Source organism: Mesoplodon mirus, assembly GCF_964341445.2.
Source record: "Mesoplodon mirus genome assembly, chromosome: 3".
NCBI classification, from domain to species: domain Eukaryota; kingdom Metazoa; phylum Chordata; class Mammalia; order Artiodactyla; family Ziphiidae; genus Mesoplodon; species Mesoplodon mirus.
In genome coordinates, this window is record NC_138978.1 from 19,616,450 (window position 1) to 19,643,359 (window position 26,910).

General features: G+C 48.9%; 1 protein-coding gene across 2 annotated transcripts in view; it reads right to left on the reverse strand.

Moving 5' to 3' along the window:
- ECE1 (endothelin converting enzyme 1) overlaps positions 1-26,910 on the reverse strand; it is a 114,782-nt gene that overhangs the window by 46,517 nt on the left and 41,355 nt on the right. Inside the window, exons 1-3 of one of the 2 annotated variants that reach the window (XM_082615635.1) lie at positions 9,726-9,868; positions 9,432-9,518; positions 1,394-1,535 (exon numbers count right to left, since the gene is read on the reverse strand). In XM_082615635.1, the coding sequence (XP_082471761.1) occupies positions 1,394-1,535; positions 9,432-9,518; positions 9,726-9,779 (283 nt within the window). In that variant the 5' untranslated portion in view covers positions 9,780-9,868. Of the gene's footprint in view, positions 1-1,393; positions 1,536-9,431; positions 9,519-9,725; positions 9,869-26,910 lie in introns of those variants that run through there. The other variant, XM_082615634.1, reaches the window with a different exon arrangement.

Sequence of the window (26,910 nt, forward strand, 5' to 3'; positions counted from 1 at the left end):
AACAATTAAGCGATTCTTAGGAACCACTTAGGCACCTGACATAGATTAAGTTCTCATTAAATGTTTGTGGGAGGAATAATGAATGAATGAATGAATGAATGAGTGCTTGATCCAGGAGGGATGTAAGGATGACTCAGATGAAGTCCTGCCCTCCCTCCAGGCCCCCAAATCCCTTCCTCATCCTAGTGCAGCATGGCCACCCACGCAGGCCAGCAAATTCACAGTGGAGAAGGTTCAACAAAACCTGCAGTTGATGTTCCCCGATCCTATGAAGGTTCACGATCGCTCTGATGGGATGAGTACCAGGTGACCAAGTTGATGGGGTTAAACTCTTGGCATAGCCCCAGAGGCTACTCAACCAGGTGGCCTACTGTCGTCAGAGAGCTGGATCTTGGGGCCCAGGGGAGAGATCCTGGAACTGACTGGACTCCCATCCTTATTGTTAACTTGGATCTGCCCTTTCCAGGTCCATAAGAGCTTATGGATCATTGATTCTGTGTAAGGCACTTGCTACATATACTAAGCCAGACACAGAGAACCAGCCTCAGGCCGCTGACAGTGGGATTGAAGTGGGGTCTGATCATATACAAGGTAGGACAGAGAAATGAGACGACAGAGGCACACAAAGGTCCCTGGCTCACAGAAGGACACTGGGGTGCACCATGAATTACAAAGCCTGAGCTCTGGGCCCCGCCAGCCCACGGTTGAACTCCAGCTGCCCCACTCCCTCTCGCACTAGCCACATGACCTTGGGCAAGTTACTTAGTGCCACTGCCTCGGTTTCCTTGTGCGGAAAACAGGGCCAGAAGCAACCACACCTCACAGGGCTGCTGTGAGGAGGCAGTGAGATTACATCCATAAAGGAGAGGCCTGGTATTCGGTACATGGAAAGTATTCAGCAAACGGAAGCCATTATTGCTATTTTGCTGGAACTAGGGATGGAGGACAGGGCCAGCCCATGTGTCGAACCAGCCCACATCCTAACAATAACAGTGCCTGGAGCTAAGGCTAGAGAAGGCCTATTGGGCACCAGGTATGTGATAGACATCATCTCGAATCCTCAGAGACATCCCCAAACTGAGCATTATTTTCTCCATTTAAAGTAGAGAAGACACAGGCTCTGAGAGACTGAGTGACTTGTCCAGGGTCCCATGGACAATAAGTTGCCAGGCCAGGATTTGAACTCACGTCCTTCTGACCCCAAAACCTTAACATCACCCATCTGCCCAGCTCCCAGGTCTTGGTCTGTTGCAGTAACCCCAGCCTCCAGACCCAGCTCTCTCCTTGGCCTCGGAGGCCAGTCCTGGCTTGAGCGGGGAAGCCCCCTTACGCAAGTGGACAGAGCCCGGGGCCGGAGTGAGTGAAGCCCAGCACGCAACACGGGGGCACCTACTTGTCCGGTACTGGATGCCTAGCGCTGCCAAGCAGGCCACCAGTCCTGCCGCCAGAAGTGCCACCAACACCACCAGCCGCTTCTCCAGCTGGGTCCGGGCGGCCCAGCACCTCTGGCCACTCCGGGGGCTTCGGAAGTTCACCTGTAGCGAAGGAGACAGGCGGGGCGAGGAGAACGTGAGCCCAGGGTGCCCACTACCCAGGAGGAGGGGGCTCCACGGCAGGACCCAGCCCTGGGGAGACATCGGGGCTGCCTGATGTCCCCTCCTGCCTCAGGGGTGGTCTGGTTCCCACGGAATCAGTCCCAATCCAGGAAAGGAACCAGCACACTGCTCGGCAGCTCAGATTCTCTGCTAAACATCAGAGTCAAGCAGTCAACCCAGCTGGGCTTGTGTTTTTTGTGTCACCTGATACGGGTAGAAGGAAAAAAAAAGATCAGCTTTTCCCTGTTTCTCCAGTAAGGAGTTCAAAAAACAACAGGATGTTTGGACGCGCAGGCATCCAGCAGACATCCAGCTGGGCTCTCTTCAGAGCCCCAGCTTCAACAGGCCGGGGGTGACACAACCCCCTTGATGACACAACCCCAGTGCACACTTCCCAGGGGCACAGACAGCCTGAGCTGTCGAAACCGTCATAATCCCATGAGGGCTGTGTTCTTAGTTTCTTTTTACAAATGAGGAAACCGAAGTCCGGAGAGGTGAGACCCTTGCCTCTCATCACATAGCTAAATGGGTAGAGCTCGGATTTGAGCCCAAGTGTATTGATTCTAGAGCCCGCCTGTGGGTCAGAGATTAGAGTCTTGGGAGATGTCAGGGGAGATGCAATGGAGAAATAGCTCCATTGGAGCAGGTCCTCAAAGGGAGGAAAAAATGTCCTCAGCCTAACAGTCCAGCTAAACAGGAAAGGAGGTACAATGGGAGGAAGTGGAGGGCGTGACAGGGCCTTCCAGGCTGAGGAGGAGCCCACCAGTCTATAGCACTCAGAGTCCTCGGCCCGGCCCTCAGAGCCGAGGCCAGCTGGGGGCTCCCCTCTGTTCTACGAGGCGCTTCCTGCAAAAGCCAGGGCCGCGGGACAGGAAGGGTCCCCTGAAGGTGGGGTTCAGTTTAGTGACATTGTGGCCAACAGTCGAGCACCAACTCAGGGCCATATTGGAAAGACAGAGGGGAAAAGATAGACTCCCTTGCTTTCAGCTGCTCACTGCCCAGCAGAGAGGCAAATAAAGAAACAGACTGGGGTGGGCAGAGGTTCAGTCTGGGAAGGCTTCCTAGAGGTGGGGATGCCTGGGCTGGGTCTTAAAGAATAACGAGAAGCTGGCCAGGTGAATGGGGAGGGGAAGGGAAAAGGGGGGCCTGGATCCTAAGGGGTGCTGTAAGCCAGGTGAAAGACCGGGGACTTCCTCCTGAGGGCTGGAGGGATACGATTAGATTCACCCTTTGGAAAAGCCAAGGTGGAAGGAGCAAGGCTTGGAGGGGAGCAGGCATGCAGGCAGGGAGATCCACAGCCTGCCAGGAGGTGAAGGGGGTGACATCAGGGGAGATGAGGAGACCCAGCCTCTGACCTGCGAGTGCCCCCCAACAGCTGAGGGGGCGGTTGCCCCTAGGAGCAGGTCACAGCCTTCAGGGAGCCTCACACTGGCGCCTGGGGAATCTGAGGCTGGTCACCTTAGGGAAGGGCATTGAACAGCCTCATGGTCATCACTGGCTATTTTGTGAACAGAAAATGACTGGGGGTTGCTGCTCTAGAGGAAGAGGAAGACAAGAACTTTTTCTGGAAAAAAAAAAAAAGATGGGTTCTATAACCGAGAAAAGGAACTTGAGGCTTGGTGACAATGCTGTGGAGGTCCGGGAGGCTCGGACACAGAAGCAGCTGTGTCAGGCGGGGGTCGGGGTCGGGGTCGGGGCGGGCCGCCTCCTGAAATCCCTTAAGAACCTTTTTAAAAACGTGAGACATGAAGATTCTGACCACGCTACTGGTGCAGACACAGTTTGGGACGATGCTGACATGCTCACAGCAATCAACGTTTATAAAGTGCTTTTTCAGAGGCATCAATTCTCTCACACAGTTTACCCTGGGCACCGGTATTTCAGAGGCCCCCCCCAAAGGATTTGCCTTGTCTGGGGATGCTGACATTTACTTTTCATGGACCCCTGAGCTGGTCTCACCTTCTGCCTCCCACTCTGGGCCTCTCAGTGCCCCCATTACCAAGGCTCAGCTCGTGGGGGGAGAGGGGTGAAAAGCTAAGAGATGGAGCGATCTTGGTGTAACAGGTACCCCGTCCCCTCGGAGGCCAAGGGTCACAGTCGTCAGGGATGGGGAAGCAGAAAACCCTCTCTTATGTGGACAGAGCAATACCGAGGTGCAGGGAAGCTGAGGAGGTGAAAGGGAGAGAAAGAAGAAATAAAAGGGAGAGGATGAAAGACAAAGGGAGGGAAGGAAAAGAAGAGTAATCATGGCAGGTATTGTCTGAAGGCTTTCTATGCTCCTGGCATCACGTTCATTCTATTTTGTTGCTAGATGATGCTATTCTATCTTCACAACATCCCTAAGAGTAGGTATGAGTACTAGCTCCAGAAGAAACACAGGAAGTGGGGCGAGGAGACAGCGTGAGAAAACCCACGTCCCTCCCAAACCCACAGTCTCAGCCGAGTGGCCACGCTGCCCCCCAGGAGCCGCAAGCCGAGCTGAGCCTCATTGTTTAACGTCAAACAAACAGATGGTGTTCACTGCAAAACTTAAATAGAATTAAGTCAGAATTAAATTAAAAATTCATATTTCTAGGCAGAAATGGCAAACGGAATTTGAAAATAGGGTTTTTAGCCTCTGTACTATTCTTTGCTCGACTTGAACTACCAGGTTGACGGGCCTCTTGGTTTCTGCACAAGCCTCATGTCTGAGGGCAGAAGAAATCCAGAGCCATCCTCCCGTGGCAGGAGAAGTCACCGGGAGACTGCGCCGGGATCAAGAGGCCTCTACAGGAGACCCTGTCCAACTCCTGGGTGCAACGGACAGGGGCGGGGCTGTGGGTCTGAGTTGCTACCTGGCTCCGTGCTGTCTCCTCTCTGAGCCCCTCTTGTCCCCGCCTTGCCTCCTTCAGAGCCGGCCTTTTGGAAAGGAGGGCATGCTGATCATGAAAGAAGGGTCTGCAGGGACATGGAGGGTCGGGGGGTTAGTGACGGGCAGCCCTCTTGGTCTCTGGAGAGGTAACAGGGAAGGGGCATCAGTCAAGGCGCAGAGCTGACGTCTGGAAGATGGGGTAAGGATGACCGTGAACGCTCAGCTCACTGGCAGGCTTAACATCCTAGCGACTGTCGTGTGAGGCAGAGAGAGAATGAAATAGAAAGGAAAGGATGCGCTCGCAAGACAGGTGGAGAGGGAGCCCGAGAAGGAAACAGAGCTGGAGAACGAGAAAGAGGGAGGAACTGTCTAGCTGTCCAGTTCAGGAGTTCCCAGGGAACAGCCAAGGGAACAAAGCCCTGATGAGGGATAGATATTGGGTTACAGAAGTGAGGGCCTGGTTCGGCAAGGTTCTGCAAGAACGAGTTCTGCAGGCGAGGATGGGACACCATGCCCGGGGCCCAGGAGACAAGCCAGCAGAAGGGGCGGGGAGCCTGGCTTTCAGAGGAAGCAGGGGCTCCAGAGGGAAGGCAGAGTCTTTTCCTGAGTCACCGCCTGGCCCCCCAGCGACCTGGGCTGAGTGGAGCAGCGAACAGGAGTCAGTCTGGCCAAAGGATTGGCAGGGAGCGCACCCGCTGCAGCCCGAAGGCCAGACCACTCCGTGAGGGCTGGCAGGGAGGTCTGGCTGCCTGCCTTGAAGTCAGCCTTTCAGAGCAGACAGACCAGGACAGCCTGGCCCTGCGTGATATCCTGCCTCCGTCCGGGTGTTAGGTTGGGGAAGTTTCTTCTAGCACAGTTTCTATATGGTGAGCTTCTGGCTGAGGCCACTGGGGCCAGGCCAGAGTGAAACTATAATGCCCTCCTGTCCTCCCCATTTCCTTCCTGAGTCCTACCTGCCCCTCTGCCCCTGTGCCTGACTCTTTTCCAATGACTGAGAACAGCTTATAGTAGTACCTGTTGGGAAGGAGGGGACTCCTTATATCTAAACAGGATCAAAGTCTAGTATTTAGAAGAAGCACTTTCTAGCTCTCTTTGCTTCCCAGAGAAAACACCCAGCTGCTGATGACACGATGGCACGGGAGAAAGGGCACCAATCCGAGAAGTCAAAGGTCAGCCTTGACTTTATCAAGATCCCTCGTGCGTCCCTGGGCAGCCTCTGGACCTCAGTCACCTATTTTTAAAATGAGGAAGCTGGATGAGGTGCTAGGTCTGACCAGCTCAGATCCCAGAACAACTCGAAGGCCAGGAGCATAAAGATCTAACAGGCAGGTAGAGCTGAAAGGGTCTCCTGGTAAGCAAAGAGGTCTCTGTAAAGCACTCAGTGGGACTGTCTCTGAAATCACCTGCTAAAGACAGCTCTGTGCATGGCAGGGGGCGGGGGTAGAAAAAATGAGAAAACCACCACTAAGAATTAAATATCTCAGCTTTCCTTTTTCTTGAAAAAATTGATTTTTAGGATTAACTAGATGAGTTTCAAAGGTTTTGGTAAACAGTTGTGGCCCTCTGTTCCCCAGTTTAGGCTGCAAGTGTATCTTTAGCTATTTCTCTTTGAGCCACTGGGGTGTGGGGAGACTAGGCAGCCAGTTTGAGCAGAACAGAGGCAAAGCTATTATATTTAGGGCATCACTGAGATATCATGCCTGGTGAGTTCTGATAATGATCCCGATAACAACCAAATGCATTTTCTGTGCATTATACATGGTGCTTTCACTTATACTGTCTCATTTCAATCTTTGCAACAGCTCTGAGAGGTGGATTAATATTAACCCCATCTTGCCAAAAAAAAAGCGGTTTAAGTGAGTAGTTTTCAGGTCTCAGAGACCATGAGAGGCGAAGCTGGGGCTCCGTGTTAGAGATGGGGCTTTCAATTCTGTACTCAGTCCACAGTGACTAATTTTAGATGACTGTAATTAACTTTTACCTCAAATACGAGATCAAGGGAAAGAAAAATCCTCTCAGGTGAGGTACAGGTAGAAATTTGCTCCAGCTAAATACAGCACTTTGTCAGCATGTTCAGGCAAAAAGGTGGCAAGTTTGGCTGAAAGATGCAAGTTTTCATTTACTAGTGTTGGTATCGACGACTTTGAAGTTCCGAGAACCAATGGGCTTCCAAACCTTGAAAAATCAAGTAGCTGCTTTTAATAGCTGCCCGTCAAGAGAGGGAGATTTGGGGGGACTGGGTCCATTTTAAAAAGCCTAAAATTGAGGGAGCAGTTGCGTTTCTAGCACTCACTCACAGGAAATTATTCGAAAGTCTAGAAAATGGTCACCCACAGTGTTAGAGATACTGGGCCTACTGTCCAACTGTAGCAGATTGAGTAAATATACTTTTATACATTGGTACTGTAAAGTATTATGATTTTTAATGGCAGCATGTTTTGGAAGTATTTTTTTATTGTGTGTTTTTTTTTTTTTTTTTGGTCCCACCACACGGCTTGCGGGATGTTAGTTCCCCAACCAGGGATCAAACTTGGGCACTCGGCAGTGAAAGCGCTGAGTCCTAACCACTGGACCACTAGGGAATTCCCTGGAAGTATTTTTAAAAATTGAGGTACAGTTGATGTTTTCGAAGTTTTTAACAACACAGAAAAATGCTTATGAAGTGGCATTAAATGAAAAAAGCAGGACAAAATATTGTGTACTTAGAGTGAGCTCAACTATATTCTAAAATATATATAAGCAAATGTGAAAAACTAGAAGCGATTATCTCTGAGTGGTGGGGTTACTGTTTCTTTGTAAATCTTTTTTTATACTTGACTCTTTTTTTTTCCACAAATGAGCATGCAAAGTTTTTATATTGGAAAAAAAATCCCTATGATTAAAAACATAAAATTAATAGAAAACTCTGCTTTGTAAGATGAGATAAATAGGTTCTTGACTCTTAGAAGAACAATTGTTAGCTAGTTCATGTTTGCTTTAGGGAAGTCGGGGAGTCTCAAGGAAAGCCAGGCTGGGTACCCACAGAAATGCCTCCAAATCCTTGGGGCAAGCTTTTTGGCTTTTCCTGTAGTAAAAATGGGTGATTTACCCAGTTTGGCAGTTTGGTGTACTGCCAACCAGTGGCAGTTTGCACTCCAACCACATGATAGCTGTGTGACCACAGGAATGTCCCCAACCTCTCTGAGAGTCAGCTTTGTCATGTGTAACATAGCCACAGGGGCCCTTACCTCATGACCAGAAAAAAACCCAAGAATCCTAGCCGGCCCAGAAATATGCATTACACCCATTTTCTCTAACTCCATTTTACAGATGAGGGAATTGCGACTTAAAGAGATTAAGCTGCTCACCCAAGATCACAAGTGATGTCAAATTCAAAGCTGGGCCCCCGGCTTCAGAGACTGGGCTGCCTCCACTCTGCCAGGCAGCCTCAGGCGGATGAATGTACTTTGTGGCCTGAAAAAAGGCTATACCCACGTGGGCTGCTGTTATGATGATGACAACACAGCATATTATTTTGTTGTGAATTCCGAAATGCTTCTGTGCTGATATATTTAGAACCTTCTGTGAAAGATGAGACTGAAAAAGATTGCTGATTAGATTCTGTTTTGATTTGGAAAGGGAAAAGTGCCTGCCACAGCAATCTAATTTCCTGCTGGATTTAGCCTCTTAAGAAGGGTCTATGGGATAGAGGGTCTAGACAGACTGGGTTTGATTTCTCACTCCCAGATTTCTAGCTCTGTGACCTAAGGCCAATTGTCTCCCCTTTTGGAGCCTCAGTTTCCTCATCTGTAAGTGGGAACAGTAATCCCTATAGCTCATGGGGGTGGTCCTGAAGTTAAGTGGGATGATGTAGGTAAAGGTGCTCTATTCCAGTGGGCAGACCACTTGCGATCATGAGTTTGGATCTCCCTGGGCCTATTTAACCAGCCTGGAGGAGGGACTCAATCAACACTGTTTCCCTTTACTAATATTATTATCCCAGCTTCTAAGAGCCTGAGTAGGGTTGAGCTTGGCAGCCTAAGTTTCCACACACCCTAAGTTTGCCCTTCGGAGGCGTTGTGATTTGTTGTCAGTTCACTGGACAGCCCCAAGACTCTCCTCAATGCCTCCCGTGGTCAACCTGGCAGAAGTCCTCCTGGACTCCGCTGCTCCAGCCTCTCTTTAAGCCGGTTTTTCGGAAGTCAGGTCACAGGGCCCCCTTAGGCATCCTTCATATTTCCAACTCGCTCCCACCCACCTGCCTGAGTCCAAACCCAACCAGGGCTGAGGTCCTGGTCAGGACTGTCCCAGCTCAGCCCCGCAGGGGAAGAAGAGCACAGAAAGAAGCCACACTCACTGGTCTGCTACCAGGCAGGGAGGCGGTGGGCATATTGGAATCCCACAGGGGCAGACCCTGGGTGGCGGAGGAATTGGGCTTCCTGAGTAGGCTGAAAGGGGCAGGGAAAGGGAGAGCAGAGGATGGGCTCCAACCCCCAGCAGACTCAGGGACTGGGGGGAAAGAGGAAGAATGGGGTAATGCCCACCAGACAGGGTGACCAACCACCCCAGCTGGCCGAGCACTGATGGGATTCCAGGGCTTTCCATGCTACAAGTGGGACAGTTTTAGACTCTGCCAGTAAAGGGCTGTGTGACCCTGGGCAGGTCTCTCAGTACTCAGGGACGGCCTCTTCTGTGAAAAGAGAACTGGACCAGCTCACCTCTACAGGATGCTTCAACTCTGCCACCTGGCCTGTAGCCCCAGTAGCAGGTGGTCGGGAGGGTTTGGGGAGGTGCAGAGCTGGGGAGGGGAGACCGGTGGGGGGGAGTCCAGAGCCTCAGGGGCACTACTAATCCAGAAAGACTTTTTCGACAAGGAGCCCAGAGCTGCCGGTCTGGCACTGGCCCCCTCCCTCCCGGCTGGTAGGATTGGGGCGGGGCGGGGGCGGCACCAGCGCGACTGCCTGGTGGGCCTGGGCTAGGGGCTCACAGAGGGCCCGGGCTCCTACCTGCAGGTGGTTTGGGTACACGTCACCCTCGGAGAGCGAGTCCACCAGATCCTCCTCGTCCAGCGTAGCCCGCTTGTAGGTCGACATCTGCAAGGCCAAGTGCAGCACGGACTCTCTTAGCGCCTCCATGGCTCTCACGCCCGAATGGGGAAGCGGCCACCCGCCGCCTCCGCTGCCGCGCCCCGCCCCGGCCGGGACACCGAGACCGGCCCACGGACCGGCCCGCGGCGGGGGAGGGGGGTTCCCGCCTCCCTCCGCCACCCCCCTCCCCGCTTATGCAACACCGCGCCTCACCCCCAGCGCCGACAGAGCGGCGGCCACCGGCCACGGCGGCCACAGGCTCCGCATGGTGCCCTCCGCGACGCCCGGATCCCCGCTGCCGCCGCCGCCGCACTCCCGCGGGTCTGGCCCGGGCGGGCCCGGCTGTGAGGCTGGGCCGGGCTTCGCACCACCTTCGCGGGCGGGGCCTGATCGGCGCGTCTCCGGTTCCCTCCCTGGCCGCGCGGGGGAGACCACCCCAGGGCCGGAGTCCCTGGGGAGATGGAGGCTGCTCCCTTTCCCAGAGGTCGGGGTGGAGGGGCCTTACCCCAGCAGTCAGGAAGGGGGCTCGCAGCAACCCCTCCTTCGAAGAAACATTAAGCTCCCCTTCAAATAAACCTCTATGGCAGATACCAAAAGTCAGGTATTAGGAAAGTGCCCCTAATTTGGGCTACAACACTCAAGAAAGAGGCTCCTCTCACCATTGTCCCTTAGGGGCCCCAAGAGCGGACTTGCCCATTGGAGCTAGAAAGATTGGGGGAAAAAAGAGGCATGTGCCTCCCCTCTCATTTCCGCCATCCTCTAGCTCAGGGGTCTTTAAGTCAGAGTTCATGATGATCTCAGAAAATTCCAGAGAACTCTCCTGACCTAGAATGAAAAATGTTATGTGTGTGCGTTTGGGTGGCTGGAGGGGAATCCCAGGCTCACAGGTGTGACCTTACCCTCAAAACATTAACAGCTTGGGGCCTAGTTGAAAATCAGGAAGGTGACACTTCCCTCAGATGGGGGGTGCTCAGGCACTCTCCCACCCGAGGCCCCAGACAACCCTAACTCAGCAGTTTCCAAAAGGACCCTCCGTATCCAGTGAGACCTGGAATCCCCTGCATTTATACATTTTCCTCAGCTTTCCAAAGTGCACCTCTGTTCGTTCCCATATTTGACTCTCACAGTCACACGTGTGTGAAGGAACAGGCACAGAGGGCTGAGGTGACATCCAGGGTCACAGCCACAGTGACAGCTCCTGAGGTCTCCTGGCTTCGCCTTCTGCCTTCTCATAGCCCTCTCTGCAGCCAGAGCCAGCCTTTAACAGGAAATTCTGATCTTGTTACCCTTGCTTCAAACTCTGCAGGGACAGTCCCTTTACCAGTCCCCCATGGCCCCTGCTCACCCTGACCCTCATCTTGTGCTGCTCCCCACCTCACTCACTCAGGCCCCAACTTCTCTGGCCCTTCCTCTGGTCCTCAGATTCTCCAAGTTTCTCCTTCCCTCAAGACCTTTATAGCGCTGTTGCCTCTATCTGGAACATTCTTTCCTCATCTCTACTCCTCCCATGACTGGCTCCTGCTTCAGATGTCAGTTTAAATGTCACTTCCTCAAATATCCCAACCATCCTAAGTAGACACCCAAATTCTCGATTACGACACTCCATTTTCCCCTTCATAGTATTTACTGCAGTCTGTTATTTATTTATTTATGTTGGTTTTTAGGTCTATCTCCTTCCCCCTCCCCAGAACTGTGAGTTTTATCAGGGCTGGGACCTTGTCTGGCACAGAGAATCCCCATCACCTGGCATACCACAGGTGCTCAATAAACTTAAAATGAATGGTAGAACAATTAGAGGGGAAGTGAAAATTACTCTGGGGACGTGCCTTTGAATCCCTGTGCATCTAATTTTGCAATGCCCGAAGACAAAGGAAACGTGTCTAAGCACCTGGGAGACGCAGGGTGCGAGGGAAGAATGTGAATTCTGGGGTCTTCTGCTCCACTCCCACTGGGTGCAGGACTTCCCATTACCCACCCGAGAGAGAGAAAGAGCTCCCAGGCTGCTTCATTTCATGCTGGGCTACAGCTGGGCTTTTTCTGAAATCGGGACTCTCAGCTACACTAAGCAACAGGTGTTAACTGCCCCAGGAAAAGACCCTTGAAAAAGAAATTCAAGTCACCAAACATCTCTACGGCCTGGCACAGCAGCTACTATTTCCTAGGCACCTAGGGGTATGAGGTGTTTGTCAGTTCTTCTACATCCATCATCTCATTTAAGCTCTTGGCTCTGAAGCAGGTGTTCTTACAGAACCTGAAACTGAGGCTCGGGGAAGTAACTTGCCCCGGTGTAGTGAAGCAACGGGTCCTCCTTCCGTCTCAGCTCAGAGGTCAGCCCTTCCGGAAAGCTCTCCTGACCATTCTTCTCTGACCCCAAGCAGCATCTGGCCCCCTGCTCTGTATCCTCCGCCTCCCCAAGCCCCCCATCCCATGCTTCCTTTTTTTTTTTTTTTTTTTTTTTCCGTACGCGGGCCTCTCACTGTTGTGGCCTCTCCCGTTGCGGAGCACAGGCTCCAGACGCGCAGGCTCAGCGGCCATGGCTCACGGGCCCAGCTGCTCCGCGGCATGTGGGATCCTCCCGGACCGGGGCACGAACCCGTATCCCCTGCATCGGCAGGCGGACTCTCAACCACTGCGCCACCAGGGAAGCCCCCATGCTTCCTTCTATTGAAAGCGCACAGCACCTTAAGTAGGAGAACCTTGAAGGCAGGGGTTGGGTCTCGTCAGGCCTTACATCCCCAAAGGCCTAGTCGGGGGCTGGAGCCTCCACAGGCGTCTGAGCGAAGGTGAGAAGCGAAGGAGGAGGCTGGCAGCCCATCCCAGGGGCCGAGGCCAACCTGTCCGTGGAGGGATGACGAGGGAAGCTCACATACCTCCCGAGCAGAAATCCAGAAATCCGCCGAGACGAAGAGCTGTTTATTTTTCAGCACACAAAAGATGAGGGGCCCTTCCTGAAACGCTGCCGGCCCCGGGCTGGGGAGTGAAACTGAACCCACCTCAGACGTGGGAATGGCTTAGCTGGCTCCGCTCCATGGGGAAAACAGTGGGCCCCAGTCAGCGAGTGACATTCCAAAGACAGGGCAGCCCTCTCTCTTACCCGCCAGGTTCTGGGCGGGGCCTTCCACACAATGTCTTGCTGGATCCCCACACCCACCAAGAGCCCCAATCTCAGCAGGTATCACTTCCCTTTTAGGAGAAGTGGGAGGGGACTAGGCAGGGAGAGGGGCTAGGCAGACCAGACACCTAGAATGAGCCACTGGGCCCAATGTATCTCTCCCGACCCCGTGAAGCCCTGTGAGGTGGGGATCACCACCTCCACTTTACAGAGGAGAAGACTGAGGATTGGGGAGGTGGCGGCACACACCGTCCCCCGCCCCTACCGCCTCCCGCCCCTGCCCCAAGTCACCTGGCCAGAGAGTGAGATGCCGGGATGTGAATCCTTGCTGCCTGACCTCACCATGCTGCCTCCAGAGAACCCCAGGCACTCAGCTAGTAAGGGGCAGCGCTGGGCCTGGAACCTGGGTCCTGGCCTCCTGGTCCCGTGCTCTTTGTGGAGGGGGAGCTGCTTCTTCAGGTGGGACCTCGTGGAGTCCAGAGGCGCTGAGTGGCAGGGCAGCCAGCGCCGTTCTCCCTAATTGCCTCATTTGCGGTTGTGGGGACGCCCGCAGCCAGGGAGCTTCAGGGAAGGGGAAGAATCTCTGCTGCTCTGGAGGGAGTCTCTGCCTTGATCTGCTCGCTCCTCTCCCAGCTCCGCTGAGCCCCTGGATGTGAAATGTGGGCCTGGTGTTCGCGTGAGAAGGGCTTGGCGGAGACCAAGAATGCAGGAGTGGGAACCACGGTCCCCAGTCCCCCCGCTGCACAGAGAAGGTGAGGAAAGCCAGATGGAGGGTGTGATGGTGCCCAGCTCTGGAAACCCCACCCTGTGGAAATCAAAGGCCTGGGGTGAACAGAAATGAGAAGTATTATAAACACTCGTGTGTTTCTGACGACAAAGGCCTCTGGCCCAGGGGCAGGGCGCTGGGTGTGATCCCACCGGGCATTTGCCCCGACTGTGTTAGTCACTCAGATGGCTCTCAGGGTTGGTGTGCCCAAGGGCGGGGGTATCTTCCAAGAAATCTAGGAGCCCGTCAGAGGCAGCTACAGTGAAATTCGGAGGTTTGTGACTCCGTACCACATCCTCTGAGCCATTTTCACATTCTGTTTCTAAGCTTCAGCTCCTTAGGGATGCTGCCCTTTGTGGCCAAAGTCCCCGTCAGTTCTTGCCTCTCATGCCAGTAATTAGTTGAGATCTGTTGAATCTTTACATGTCATCTAATACACACTCAGGTTATATGTTAGTTAAATACTTACATTTAACAAGCACAATGATAGAGTGAGTAAAAGCTCTAGTTCCAAACCTCAGTTCAGACCCCCACTATGCCACTTCCCAGTTGCGTGAGCCCGGGGAAGTGACTCAGCCTCTCTGTGCCTCAGCTGTCTCATCTGTAAAACGGGGATGAAAATAATAGCACCTCCCTCGTAGGACTGTTGTGATACTTAAATGGTTAATATAAAGTGCTTAGAACAGTGCTGGGCACACAGCATGTGCCCACCAAGTGTTAGCTGCTATTATTTGTACCATCAATTCTTATAAAACACAAGGCTCAAAAGCCTCCAATTGATCCCCACCACCTAAAGAACAAAATCCAAACTCCTTAGCTTGGCATTCAGGCCGCCTGGCAATTGGCCCAAACCTACCTCTCCAGACTCACCCTTCCCACATACCTCTCAGCTGTGTGGCCGTCACCCTGACACCTCATCTATCCCTCACTCAAAAGGAGTTTTCTGAGTCCTTGATGTTTGTCAGGCCCTGTGCGGCAAGCTGAGGGGGCAGCCCTGAGTAGGACTTGGTCCCTACCCTCAAGGGACCTATGTTTCCCAAGACTGTGCCCCCTCCACCCCAACTGCTGCTCTCCATGACTGGCCTACCTCCTCCTCCATGAAGTACCCCCCCACCTCAGTCAGAGGGAATTATGCCCTTCCCTCTGGTGTACCACCGGCGTAGCACCTGCATTTTGTTCAGGCCTTTGTCTCGCTGTCTTTATCCCAGGGAGGGACCTGGGGGGGATGGACAGCAATCATTTTATTTCCCTCCATCCCTGGTGTCCAGCCCAGAACCTGGTATATAGATAACTGGTTAATTTGTATCCAAGATTTTCACCAAGGCAAAGGCATCTGTGACTTCAGCAAAGAAGAAACAGTAGAGTTTAGTTACTTGATGACAATGTAAAATTCAAATAGGACAACTGTGGGCAAGGGGCATATAGTAAAAATACAGTCATCACTCCTGAAGATGACACCATGTAACATCTATTACTACTATTACATTATCTATGACATTGCTCAGTGTCTTTTACATGAGAAATTTCCATGTGATTAATTTCTTTTTAAATTTACCACAAAGTTCTTGGAGGAGTGAACTGCTTCTTAGCTCTTTGATTATAGGAATCACAGGAATTGGCTGAGGAAGCTCACAGCCAAATCAGAAGCTCACCTATGGGCCCTTTTCTGGTCTTTGAGTTCAGCTTTGTCCTTGTCCACATTTTCCACTCTATTTTCTCTGCTCCTGATTTTTCATTTCTATTGCATATCATTATATTGGATGTGTTTCAGTTATAACCCATCAGGAATCCTTTGTGGAATAAAGTGAATTAGAAAAAACCTGTATCAGGAACATACCTTCCCTATTCTACTCTCCTGGGAATGCAGCTTCAAAGTATTTATTCAACAGTGGGAGTGAGGCAATAAAGACAGACCTGGGCCCAACTCCAGGTTCTCTGGCTCATGTCACCATGTCATTTCCCTTCTAAGGCCTCAGTTTCCTCATTTATGAAAAGGTTCAGTGTAAAGATTAAATGAGCTGAAACAAACTGCCCGGCACAGAGCGTCCCATTCCCAAGTGACCTGGCACCTGGGGGACACACTACAGCACCCACCTCATAAATTGCTTTTCTTTATTTTCCTTCATCACCTTTCCCATTTGCTTCTGCTCTCATCCAGGTTTTCTGATCTTGGCCTTAGTTCAGCTGACATTTGGCATGAATTTAGCTCTGTTGCTGTACTCCAGGCAAAACCAACTGACTTCCTGGGTGTCGAGGCTATCAACAATAAGTCTAATTACCAAAAGATAGTATGTACTCTTGATATGATGCGATCACAATGGTACTTTACCTCTGTGGCTTTCCTCCCCAAAGCATATTACCCCAGTCTAATCCTAAGAAAAATATCAGACAAATCCCAATTGAGGGACAACCTACAGAATATCTGCTGAGGACTCCTCAAAACTGTCAAGGTCATCAAAACAAGCAAAGTCTGAGAAACGGCCACAGCCAAGAGGAGGTTAAGGAGACATGACAACTAAATGTAATGGGGTATCCTCAGTGGGATCCTAGAACAGAAAAAGGACATTAGGCAGAAACTTAAAGAAAACTAAATCAAGTATAGACTTTCATTAGTAATAATGTATCAATGTCAGTTCATTAATTGTGACAAATGTACCATGTATTAATAATAGGGCAACTGGGTGTGGGCCGTAAAGGAACTCTCTGTTCTATCTTCCCAATAATGCTATAAATCTAAAACTATTCCAAAATAAAACATTTGTTAAAAAAAATAACTGGCTGCCCCCTAAAACAGAAAACAAAGTTGTCGGCACTGACACAAGCCCAGCACTGCCCAGTTCTCAAGGTTCTTTTATACCCTCATCTTATTTGTGTCTCATGATCAGTCACCCTGTGGAATAAGCCCAGGGATCCCCATTTTACAGATGAGGAGACGGAGGCCAGAGAAAGGAAGCGGCTTGCCTGTTAGTGGCAGAGCTGACACTCAAACCCAGATCTTCCTGACCCTCTCAGGGCCTCCTTCTCTTTTCCAGGTTGACCTCTTCTGGAGACTGTAGGCTGCCCATTCGGGATGTGGGAAATAGGGAGGGTTTTAACAGGGGGCTGGGGCCGGGAAGGGAGATTCCACTTTGTGCCAGATGGAGCTGGAGGCCTGAGCATGGAAAGCGGGAAGGTGGGCAGGAGCTAGGGCACAGTTAGGAGAGGTTAGTTAGGAGTTAAGGGAGGCCTAAAGGTGAGAAAGACTGGAAGGCCAGGGGCACAGAGCATACATGGGAGGCCAAGGCTGCTAACCACCTCCTCGGAGAAGGCAGCAGCCCTGCCGGCCAATGAGTCAATCACCCTAGTCTGGACCAGAGTCCCAGGCTGGGCTCCCCTTAACGTGCTGGCAGTGGGAGACTTGCCCACACATGCCGGGAGCTGAAAAACATTCACCTACTTGGCCTGGTGTTGACTCACCTGCCTGGGGGCCCCGGAGGCACTGAGAGCCTTACCTAGTGCTGCCAACGGACTGTGCCTCAGCGCCTGCCGAGGAGGCCCGCCCACACCCAAGCCCCAAACCTGGCTAGCAACATCTTCCTTCTTCCCCACGTAGGCCCTCCACCACACCACCACTGACTGTTCAGGCCCCCTGCAAGGCTCCTACCATGCCTCTCTCCACCCCACCGTCCTGATGGTCTCCATCTGTCATCTCTGCCCCTCTGTCCAGGCCCACTTGGCTCTGTCCCGCCTCTGCCTGGAAGCCTTCCCTGATTAGACCCCCAGTCCGCCATCTCCCAGCTGGCTCCAGCAGAACCTTCTAAACTAATTAATATGATCCAGTCACTCTCCTTCTCACACAGGCTTCCTGGAACTGGCAGAAGAAAGCACGAGCCTTGGCTGGGCTTCCAGCACTGCCCCACAACCCACCCCAGGCCCTGATCAGCTCCTGGCACCTCTCCAGCCTCTCTCACCCTCCCTCACATGCTTGAACCTCAGTAAACTATGAACAGTCAGCCCCCTAAACACACCATGCTTCCTCTTCCAGGCCTTTGCATGTCCACTGGCCTCTGCCTGGCCTTTGCTCTCCTCCCTCCCCTGGCTAACCCCTCAGCTCCCAGGCATCTTCCTGCAGGCAGCCTTCTTAGACTTTACTGTGACCCTTGCTCTATGCTCCCCAAAGGCAGCTACACAGCCTTCTAGCATCTCATCCCACCAGAGTGACCAGCAAGCAGCCAAGTGCAGCTGTGTGACCTTGACAAAGCTTTCTGTGCTTTGGTTTCCTCATCTATCAAACGATTATGGTATCCACTCCATAGGGTCTTTATACATATTCAACAAGACACATAAAGTCCTCAGTCCACTGCCTCACCGAGAAGCAGTGCTCAGTAGATGTTAGTGTGTGTGGCGGTGGGTTCAGAAAGGGCTGGCTCTTCAGGTCACACTGAAGATGATGGAAGATGGGAAGAGGAGGAACTGGGAGGACCTATGACACGCCAGGCACCACGCCTGATCTCCTTGACTCTTCCCCGTTACATAGCGTAAAACTACTGTAATACAAAGAAGGTCAGTAACTTGCCTAAAGTCACACTTCTGGTAACTAACGAAGCCTGGGTTGGAGCCCAGGTATATCTATTTCCAAAACTTGTGGTTTTGCCATTATGACAAATAAGATGGCAGCCCCAACCTGATCCATCCCTACCACTTCAGGCACCACCTCTTGGCCAGGTTAAAGGGGCTGGGTTGTCCACTCTTATAGCCAAGCACCAAGTTCAAGACAGACCAGAAACCTGCAGCGGGCATTAAGCTGTGCAGGATGACCAGGCTGGGTAAGTCCCAGGCCAGGAAGACCAAGCATGCCCAAGCATTTATTGATATAATCACATAAAACTTCGGACAAAGCTAATCTGTCTCCCTTAGTGATATTTATAATGGTGATGACTGAGCTGCCCAGTAATTAGGCTCAGCCAGGAAGCAGTTCACGGAAAGGGTTATAATTAGTATTTGTGTTACACGGGTGGGTGGGTGGGTGACGACTGGGATGAGGGGGAGGAAGCAGGCGGGGCAGGAAGCCTTGGGGACTCCTTGGATCCCTGAACAGAGGTGGCCAGGGCCCTCACACTTTGTGCCAGGCCCTGTGCCAACCAACTCATGTGGATAATCCTGTTTAGCTTTCATGATAACTCCGTGATGTGGGCCCCATTATCCCTTTTCTAGGGTGAGGGAACAGGTTCAGAGCGGTCCTTTCACTTGTGCAAAGTCACACAGCCAGTGAAGAACAGAGCCAGGGTCCATACAGGCCTGCCCATCTTCCTCTCCAGCCCAGTGATGTCCTAGACATAAGGACGTAATCAGGACTTGGGCTGGGAGGCAGGAGATCTGTATTCTGGACTGAGTTCCAACACTGCCTTACCCTGGGCCTCAGCTAGTGACTTCCCCTCTGCAGGACAAAAAGAGAAGGTGTGCCTGTCAGGCTGGGAGTGGCTGAGAGTGTGAACTTGGGAGGTAGGCTCCTGGGATTCTAAGCTCTGGGCAAGCCACTTAACCAACTGAGCCTCAGTGTTCTCATCTGTAAAATGGAGACCAGTACTGTCCTCACAGGGTTGTGAGGGTTAAGTTAAAAAACTCAGAACAATGCCTGAATATTATCATCATTTATGGGAAAGGCATGTGCTTTGGAGTCAGTTTTTCCACCTGTAAAATGGGGAGGTAGTTACTGGATTCAGACAGTGGTTTGAAAGCATATGTTTTTTAACCCCATAGAGCCCTCTATTTAATTTATTATTATTTTTAGTTAACACAACCAGTTTTTATTTTATTTTATTTATTTTTGAAGTATAACTGACCTAAACACTATGTTAGTTCCAGGTGTACAATATAGTGATTTGATATTTCTATACATTACAAAAGGGTCACCACAGTATGTCCAGCTAGCATCAGTCACCATACAAAATTATTACAATATTATTGACTATATTCCTCATGTTGTACATTTCATCCCTGTGACTCTTTTATTTTGCCACTGGAAGTCTGTACCTCTTAATCTCCCTCACTTATTTCACTCATCCCCCTACTTGCCTTCCCTCAAGTCAACCGTTTGCTCTCTGCATCTATGACTGTTTCTGTTTTGTTACACTTGTTCATTTGTTTTGTTTTTTAGATTCCACATGTAAGTAAAATCACACTGTATTTGTCTTTCTCTGTCTTATTTTACTTAGCATAATACCCTCTAGATCTATCCATGTTGTCGCAAATGGCAAGATTTCATTCTTTTTTATGGCTTAGTAATATTCCATTTTATACACACACACACACACACACACACCCCGCATCTTCTTTATCCATTCAACTATCAATGGGCACTTAGGTTGCTTCCATATCTTGACTATTTTAAATAATGCTGCAATGAACATTGGAAGTGCATATATCTTTTCAAATTAGTGTTTTTGTTTTCTTCAGAAAAATACCCAGAAGTGGAATTGCTGGATAATATGGTAGCTCTATTTTTGATTTTTTGAGGAACCTTCGTATTGTTTTCCATAGTGGCTATACCAATTTATATTCCTACTAATGGTGCATGAAGGTTCTCTTTTCTTCACACCCATGCCAACACTTGTTCTTTGTTTTGATTACTGTAGCTTTGTATTACAGTTTGAAATCAGGGAGCATGATATCTTTAGTTTTGTGCTTTTTCAAGATTGTTTTGGCTATTTGGGGGTCTTTTGTGCTTCCATACAAATTTTAGAATTATTTGTTCTAGTTCTGTGAAAAATGTCATTGGTATTTTGATACAGATTTCATTGAACCTGTATATTGCCTTGAGCAGTATGGTCATTTTAACAACAGTAACTCTTCCAATCCATAAGCATGGTATATCTTTACATTTTTTGTGTGTCTTCTTCAATTTATTTCATCAGTGTCTTACAGTTTTTAGTGTGTAGGTCTTTTACCTCCCTGGTTAAACTTATTCCTAGGTATTTTACTCTTTTGGATGCAATTGTAAACAGGACTGTTCTTAATTTCTTCTTCTGATAATTCATTGTTAGTGCATATAAACACAATAGTTTACTGAATATTAATTTTGTATCATGCAACTTTACTAAATTCGTTTATTAGTTCTAATAGTTTTTTTATAAGATCTTTAGGACTTTCTATATATGGTGTCATGTCATCTGCAAGCAGTGACAGCTTTACCTCTTCCTTTCCAGTTTGGATTCCTTTTATTTCTTTTTCTTGCCTGATTTCTGCAGCTAGGACTCCCAATACTATGTTGAATACAAGTGGTGAGAGTGGGCATCCTGTCTTGTTCCTGACCTTAGAGGAAATGCTTTCAGCTTTTCAACATTGAGTATGATGTTAGCTGTGGGCTTGTCATATATGGCTTTTATTATGTTGAGATATGTTCCCTCTACACCCACTTTATTGAGAGTTTTTATCATAAATGGATGTTGAATTTTGTCAAAAGCTTTTTCTGCATCTATTGAGATTATCATATGATTTTTATTCTTCAATTTGTTAATTCAATGTATCACATTGATTGATTTGCAAATATCGAACCATCCTTGCATCCCTGGGATAAATCCCACTTGATCATTGTGTATGATCCTTTTGATGTATTGTTGAATTTGGTTTGCTAATACTTTGCTGAGGATCTTTGCTTCTATGTTCATCAGTGATATTGGTCTATAATATTTTTCTTTTCTTTCTTTCCTTCCTCCCTTCTCCCCCCCCCACTCCCTCCCTCCCTCCCTCCCTCCTTTCTTTTGTGTGGTGTCTTTGTCTGCTTTTGATAACAAGGTGATACCTGCCTCTAAAGTGAGTTTGGAAGCATTCCTTCCTCTTCAAGTTTTTGGAATAGTTTGAGAAGAATAAGTGTTCACTCTTCTTTAAATGTTTTGTAGAATTCACCTGTGAAGCCATCTGGTCCTGGAGTTTTGTTTGTTGGGAGGCTTTTTTTTTTTTAATTATTACTACTGATTCAATTTCATTAGTGGTAATTGGTCTTCATATTTTCTATTTCTTCCTGATTCAGTCTTCAGAGATTGTAGGAATCTATTCATTTCTTCTAGGTTGTCCATCTTATTGACATAAAATTGTTCATAGTAATCTCTTAAGATCCTTTCATTTCTGTGGTGTTGGTTGTAACTTTTCCTCTTTCATTCCCGACTTTATGTATTTGGGCTCTCTTCTCTTTTTTGGGGATGAGCCTGGCTAAATGTTTATCAGTTTCATTTACGTTTTCAAAACCATCTTGTATTCATTGATCTTTTCTGTTGTTTTTTAGTCTCTCTTTATTTCTGCTCTGATCTTTGTGATTTATCTCCTTCTATTAACTTTGGGTCCTGTTTGTCTTTTTTCTAGTTCCCTTAGGTGTAAGGTTAGGTTAAGATTTTTCCTTGTTTCCTGATGTAGGCTTGTATCACTTTAAACTTCTCTCTTAAAACTGCTTTTGCTGCATCCCATAGATTTTGCATCATTGTGTTTCCATTTTAATTTGTCTCCATGTATTTTTTAATTTCTTTTTTGATTTCTTCAGTGACTCATTGGTTGTTTAGTAGCATATTGTTTACCTCCATTGTTTGTGTGTTTTGCAGTTTTTTTTGTAATTGATTTCTAGTCTCATGGCATTGTGATCAGAAAAGATGCCTGATATGATTTCAGTCTTTTTAAATTTATTGAGACTGGTTTTGTGGCCTAGTATGTGATCTGTTCTAGAGAATGTTCCATGAGCACTTGAAAGAAAAGTATATTCTGCTGCTTTTGCATAGAATGTTCTATATGTATCTATTAAGTCCATCTGCTCTAATGTGTCATTTAAGGCGAGTGTTTCCCTATTGATTTTCTGTCTGGATAATCTGTCCACTGATGTAAGTGGAGTGTTAAAGTCCCTACTATTATTGTGTTACTGTCAATTTCTCCTTTTATGTCTGTTAGTATTTGCCTTATATATTTAGGTACTCCTATGTTGGGTGCATATATATTTACAATTGTTATATCTTCTTGATGAATTGATCCCTTTATCATTATGTAATGTCCTTCTTTGTCTCTTTAATTTTTACAGTCTCTGTTTTAAAGTCTATTTTGTTTGATATTAGTATTGCCACCTCAGCTTTCTTGTTTGTTTTGGGCCACCCCACATGGCCTGAGGGATTTTAGTTCCCTGACCAGGGATTGAACCTAGGCCCTTAGCAGTGAGAGCACAGAGTCCTAACCATTGGACTGCCACGGAATTCCCCACCCCAGCTTTCTTTCCATTTCCATTTGCATATCTTTTCTATCCCCTCACCTGCAGTCTGTGTGTCTTTAGATCTGAAGTGAGTCTCTTGTAGGAAGCATATATATGGGTCTTTTTTAAAAAAAAAAAACAGCCATTCAGCCACTCTATGTCTTTTAATTGGAGCATTTAGTCATTTACATTTAAAGTAATTATTGACAGGTGTGTACTTATTGCCATTTTGTTGTGTCCTCGTTGTTTTTGTAGTTTTCTGTTTCTTTCTTCTTCTTTTGCTCTCTTCCCTTATGATTTGATGACTATCTTTAGAGTTAATGTTTAGATTCCTTTATCTTCTTTTGTGTCTACCTATTCCAGATTTTTGGTTTGTGGTTATCATAAGGTTTATATATAACAACATATATATACACACACACGCACATATATATGAATATGATATTTATATGATTATTTTAAGTTGATGATCTCTTAAGTTCGAATGCATTCTAAAAACCTCGCATTTTTACTTCCCCTCCCCATATGTAATGTTCTTGACTTCATATTTTACATCTTTTTGCTTTGTGTATCCCTTATTGTGGATATAGATGATTTTTACTACTTTTGTCTGTTAACCTCCCTACTGGCTTTATACGTGGTTGATCTACTACCTTTATGTATATTTGCTTTGACCAGTGAGATTTTTCCTCTTGGAATTTTCATATTTCTGGTTGTGGTCTTTTACCGATTAGAGAAGTTCCTTTCACATTTCTTGTAAAGCTGGTTTAGTAGTGCTGAACGCCTTTAGCGTTTGCTTATCTGTAAAACCCTGTATCTCTCCTTCAAATATGAATGATAGCCTTGCCAGGTAGAGTATTCTTGGTTGTATGTTTTTCTTTTCATTACTTTAAATATATCATGCCACTCCCTTCTGGCCTGCAAAGTTTCTGCTGAAAAGTCAGCTGATCACCTTATGGGAGTTCCCTTAAATAGCTGCTTTTCTGTTGCTGCTTTTAAGATTCTCTCTTTAATTTTTGCCATTTTAATTACAATGTCTTTGTGTGGACCTCTTTGGGTTCATCTTATTTGGGACTCTGTACTCCTGGACCTGGATATCTGTTTCCCTTCCCAGGTTAGGGAAGTTTTCAGCTATTATCTTTTCAAATAAGTTCTCTGCCCCTTTCTCTCTCTCTTCTCCTTTTGGGACCCCTATAATGTGAATCTTAGTATGCTTGATGTTGTTCCAGAGGTTCCTTAAACTATCCTCATTTTTAAAAAATTCTTCTTTTTTTTCTATTCAACTTGGGTGAATTCCACTATTCTGTCTTGCACTTCACTGATCCATTCCCCTGAATCATCTAATCTATTGCTGATTCCTTCTAGTGCATTTTTAATTTCAGTTATTGTATTCTTCAGCTGTTTGGTTCCTCTTTATATTTTCTAACTCTTTCTTAAACTTCTCACTGTGTACATCCATTCTTCTCCCAAATTCATTGAGCATCTTTATGATCATTCCCTTGAATTTTTTATTGGCCAGACTGCTTATCTCCATTTCACTGAGTTCTTCCTCTGGGGTTTTATCTTGTTCCTTTGTTTGGAACATATTCTTCTGTTGCCTCATTTTGCATAATTCTGTTTTTATTTCCATGTATAAGGTAGGTTTATTATATTTCCCAATCTTGGAGAAGTGGCCTTGTCTAGAAGATGTCCTATGAAGCCAGCAGAACACTCCCACTGGTCATCAGAGCTGTATACTCTAGGGGTGCCCCCTATGTGGGCTGTGTGAGGGCCCAGTGGCTACCAGGCCCTGCCTTGTGCAGGGGCTGCTGGCCTGCTGGTGGGTGGGTCTGGGTCCTGTAGAGCCCTTTGTTTTTTGTTTTGTTTTGTTTTTGTTTTTGTTTTGGCTGCACCACACGGCTTACAGGATCTTAGTTACCCGACCAGGGATCAAACCCGGGTCCCCTGCAGTGGAAGTGTGGAGTCCTAACTACTGGATCACCAGGGAATTCCCAGAGCCCTTTGTTTTTAAAAACTTAACATGGCAACCCAAAATACAAAAGAGATATAAGTGGAGCTGCCACTTACGCATTCAATGACCCCATATCCTGACCCTGAGCCTGGTTTCCTCAGAGGTTCCAAGAAAGAGAGTTTGAAAAATCCCTCATCTATGTTTCTCTCTGAGAATTAATGGCTCTAAAGCTCTGATATCAAAGTGAGGTGGATGCAGGCAATGGTGGTCTGGGGCTGGGATGGTGTCACCCAGTGTGGGTGGGACAGACTGGGCCACACCTGTGGCAGAGTTCACTGGGGCCTTTTGGCTGTCACCATTCAAGCTAGATAGCTGTTTCCCCAAGAGGTGACTGAGAAGCAGGGGAAAGAGCACTGGACTTGGAATCAGGTGGATGGACCCACATTCCAGCCCAGCCGCATGGCCTCAGTCAAGTTGCATCACCTCTCTGGGCCTCACTGTCCTCAACTATAAGATGGGCATGGGCCTCCCTGGTGGCGCAGTGGTTGAGAGTCCGCCTGCCGATGCAGGGGATACGGGTTCGTGCCCCGGTCTGGGAGGATCCCATATGCCGCGGAGCGGCTGGGCCCGTGAGCCATGGCCGCTGAGCCTGTGCGTCCGGAGCCTGTGCTCCGCAACGGGAGAGGCCACAACAGTGAGAGGCCCGCATACAGCAAAAAAAAAAAAAAAAAAAGATGGGCATGATAACATCATTCTCATCTAGCGACATCAGGACCAAACTGAACCACATGCACGTAAAGGCTTTGCAACTGTGAAAGACTGCCCCAAATCAATATTTTCACTTATTTCTGGTAGACTATTTTCCCTTCCTAAGAGCACAGGTTCTGGAGCCAGACTATGTAGGTTCAAATCTCGATGCCACCATGTACTGGCTGAGGGCCCAGGGCCCAATTACCAAGCCTGTTTCCTCCTGTGTAAAATGACGACATAAAAGAAGGGCTTAGCACAGTGCCTGGCACACAGTAAGTGCTCAATATGTGTCTGATGCTCTTGGTGCGGGGAAAAATAACTAATGGCAAACTTGCTCCCTAGTGCCCTCAACCAGTGTAGACATAGTTGAAGAGGGGTGAGTGGCTCCTCTTGATCCTCTAAAGCATGCAAGTTCAAGAGCTGTAGCTGAGATTTTTTGGTTCTGCACTGAAGTGTGGAGCAAGCTTTCTGGGGCTACACTGGGGATATGCCTGTCCTCTGTCCTTAAAGTCCAATTCAATTCAACAGCTGTTTCCTAGAGGTTCTGTGATGCCTGGGTATTGAGCACCTATCATATGCCAGGCCCTCACCATAACCCTGAATGGTAGGTAGCACTGTACCCATTTGACAGATGAGGAAACTGAGGTTCAGAGAGGTGACATGAGCACCTCAAGGCCAGGCTGCCCCTTCACGATGCACAGGATCTGGAGCCAGGCCCAGGGGGCTCCCCTGGTGTGGAGGCTGCTGGAAGGCTTGTGAGGGCCCTGGGGTACCAGCCCATGTTACTTGGTGTTTTGGTGGGTAGTGGTGTTCTGGCCTCCCCCTGTCATGTCCCTCAGGCTTCCGAAACACTTCCCTGCCAGTGACCACAGCCCAGCCCTGCCATGTCACCCCTCCTACAGCCCACGGCCCTCGACCCTTTGCTGTGCACCAGAACGGTTGTGAGCACTCTGCATTCATCACTCATTCAATCCCACCAACGACTTTCTGGAAGTGATCTCTACCTCTCTGAGCCTCGGCTTTCTCATTGGTAATATGGGTAATAATAAGAGTACATCTCTCAAAAGTGGGTGTGAAGACCTAATTGGAAAAAAAATAATGGCAAACACTTATTTAGCACTTACTTCAGGACAGGTCCTGGCTCAGTGACACAGGCAAGGGCCAGAGGGGAGGGTCTGGCCTCTCCCTGTCATGTCCCTTAGGCTTCTGGAACACTTCCCTGCCAGTGACCACAGACCTTCTTTCCCCACAACTCTGGGTCCTGAGGAATGCGGCCAAATGGAGCAACAAAAGCACGGGAGTGGGAGCTACAAGTCCAGGTCTGGTCCTGGCTGTGCCCTCCCTGGGCCTCAGTTTCCTCTCCCGCGGATGTGCTAGAGGACAATGGAAATGCAGCACGGTTTGGCCTGGTGATCCTTATCTTCCCCTTTCCAACCTCCCCAGGTGACAGGCTTGTCTGAACGAAGCACCAGTGGGTGGAGATGCCCCAGCCACTAGGTCTCCGCAGCGGCAGCCTGGCCTGGCCCTGCGCCGGCTGGCTGATTCTTCTGCTGTCACCTCCTCCTCTCCCCTGCCACCCTCTGGGCCTGGGCCCTCTCCCTGCCAGGTTCCTGCTGC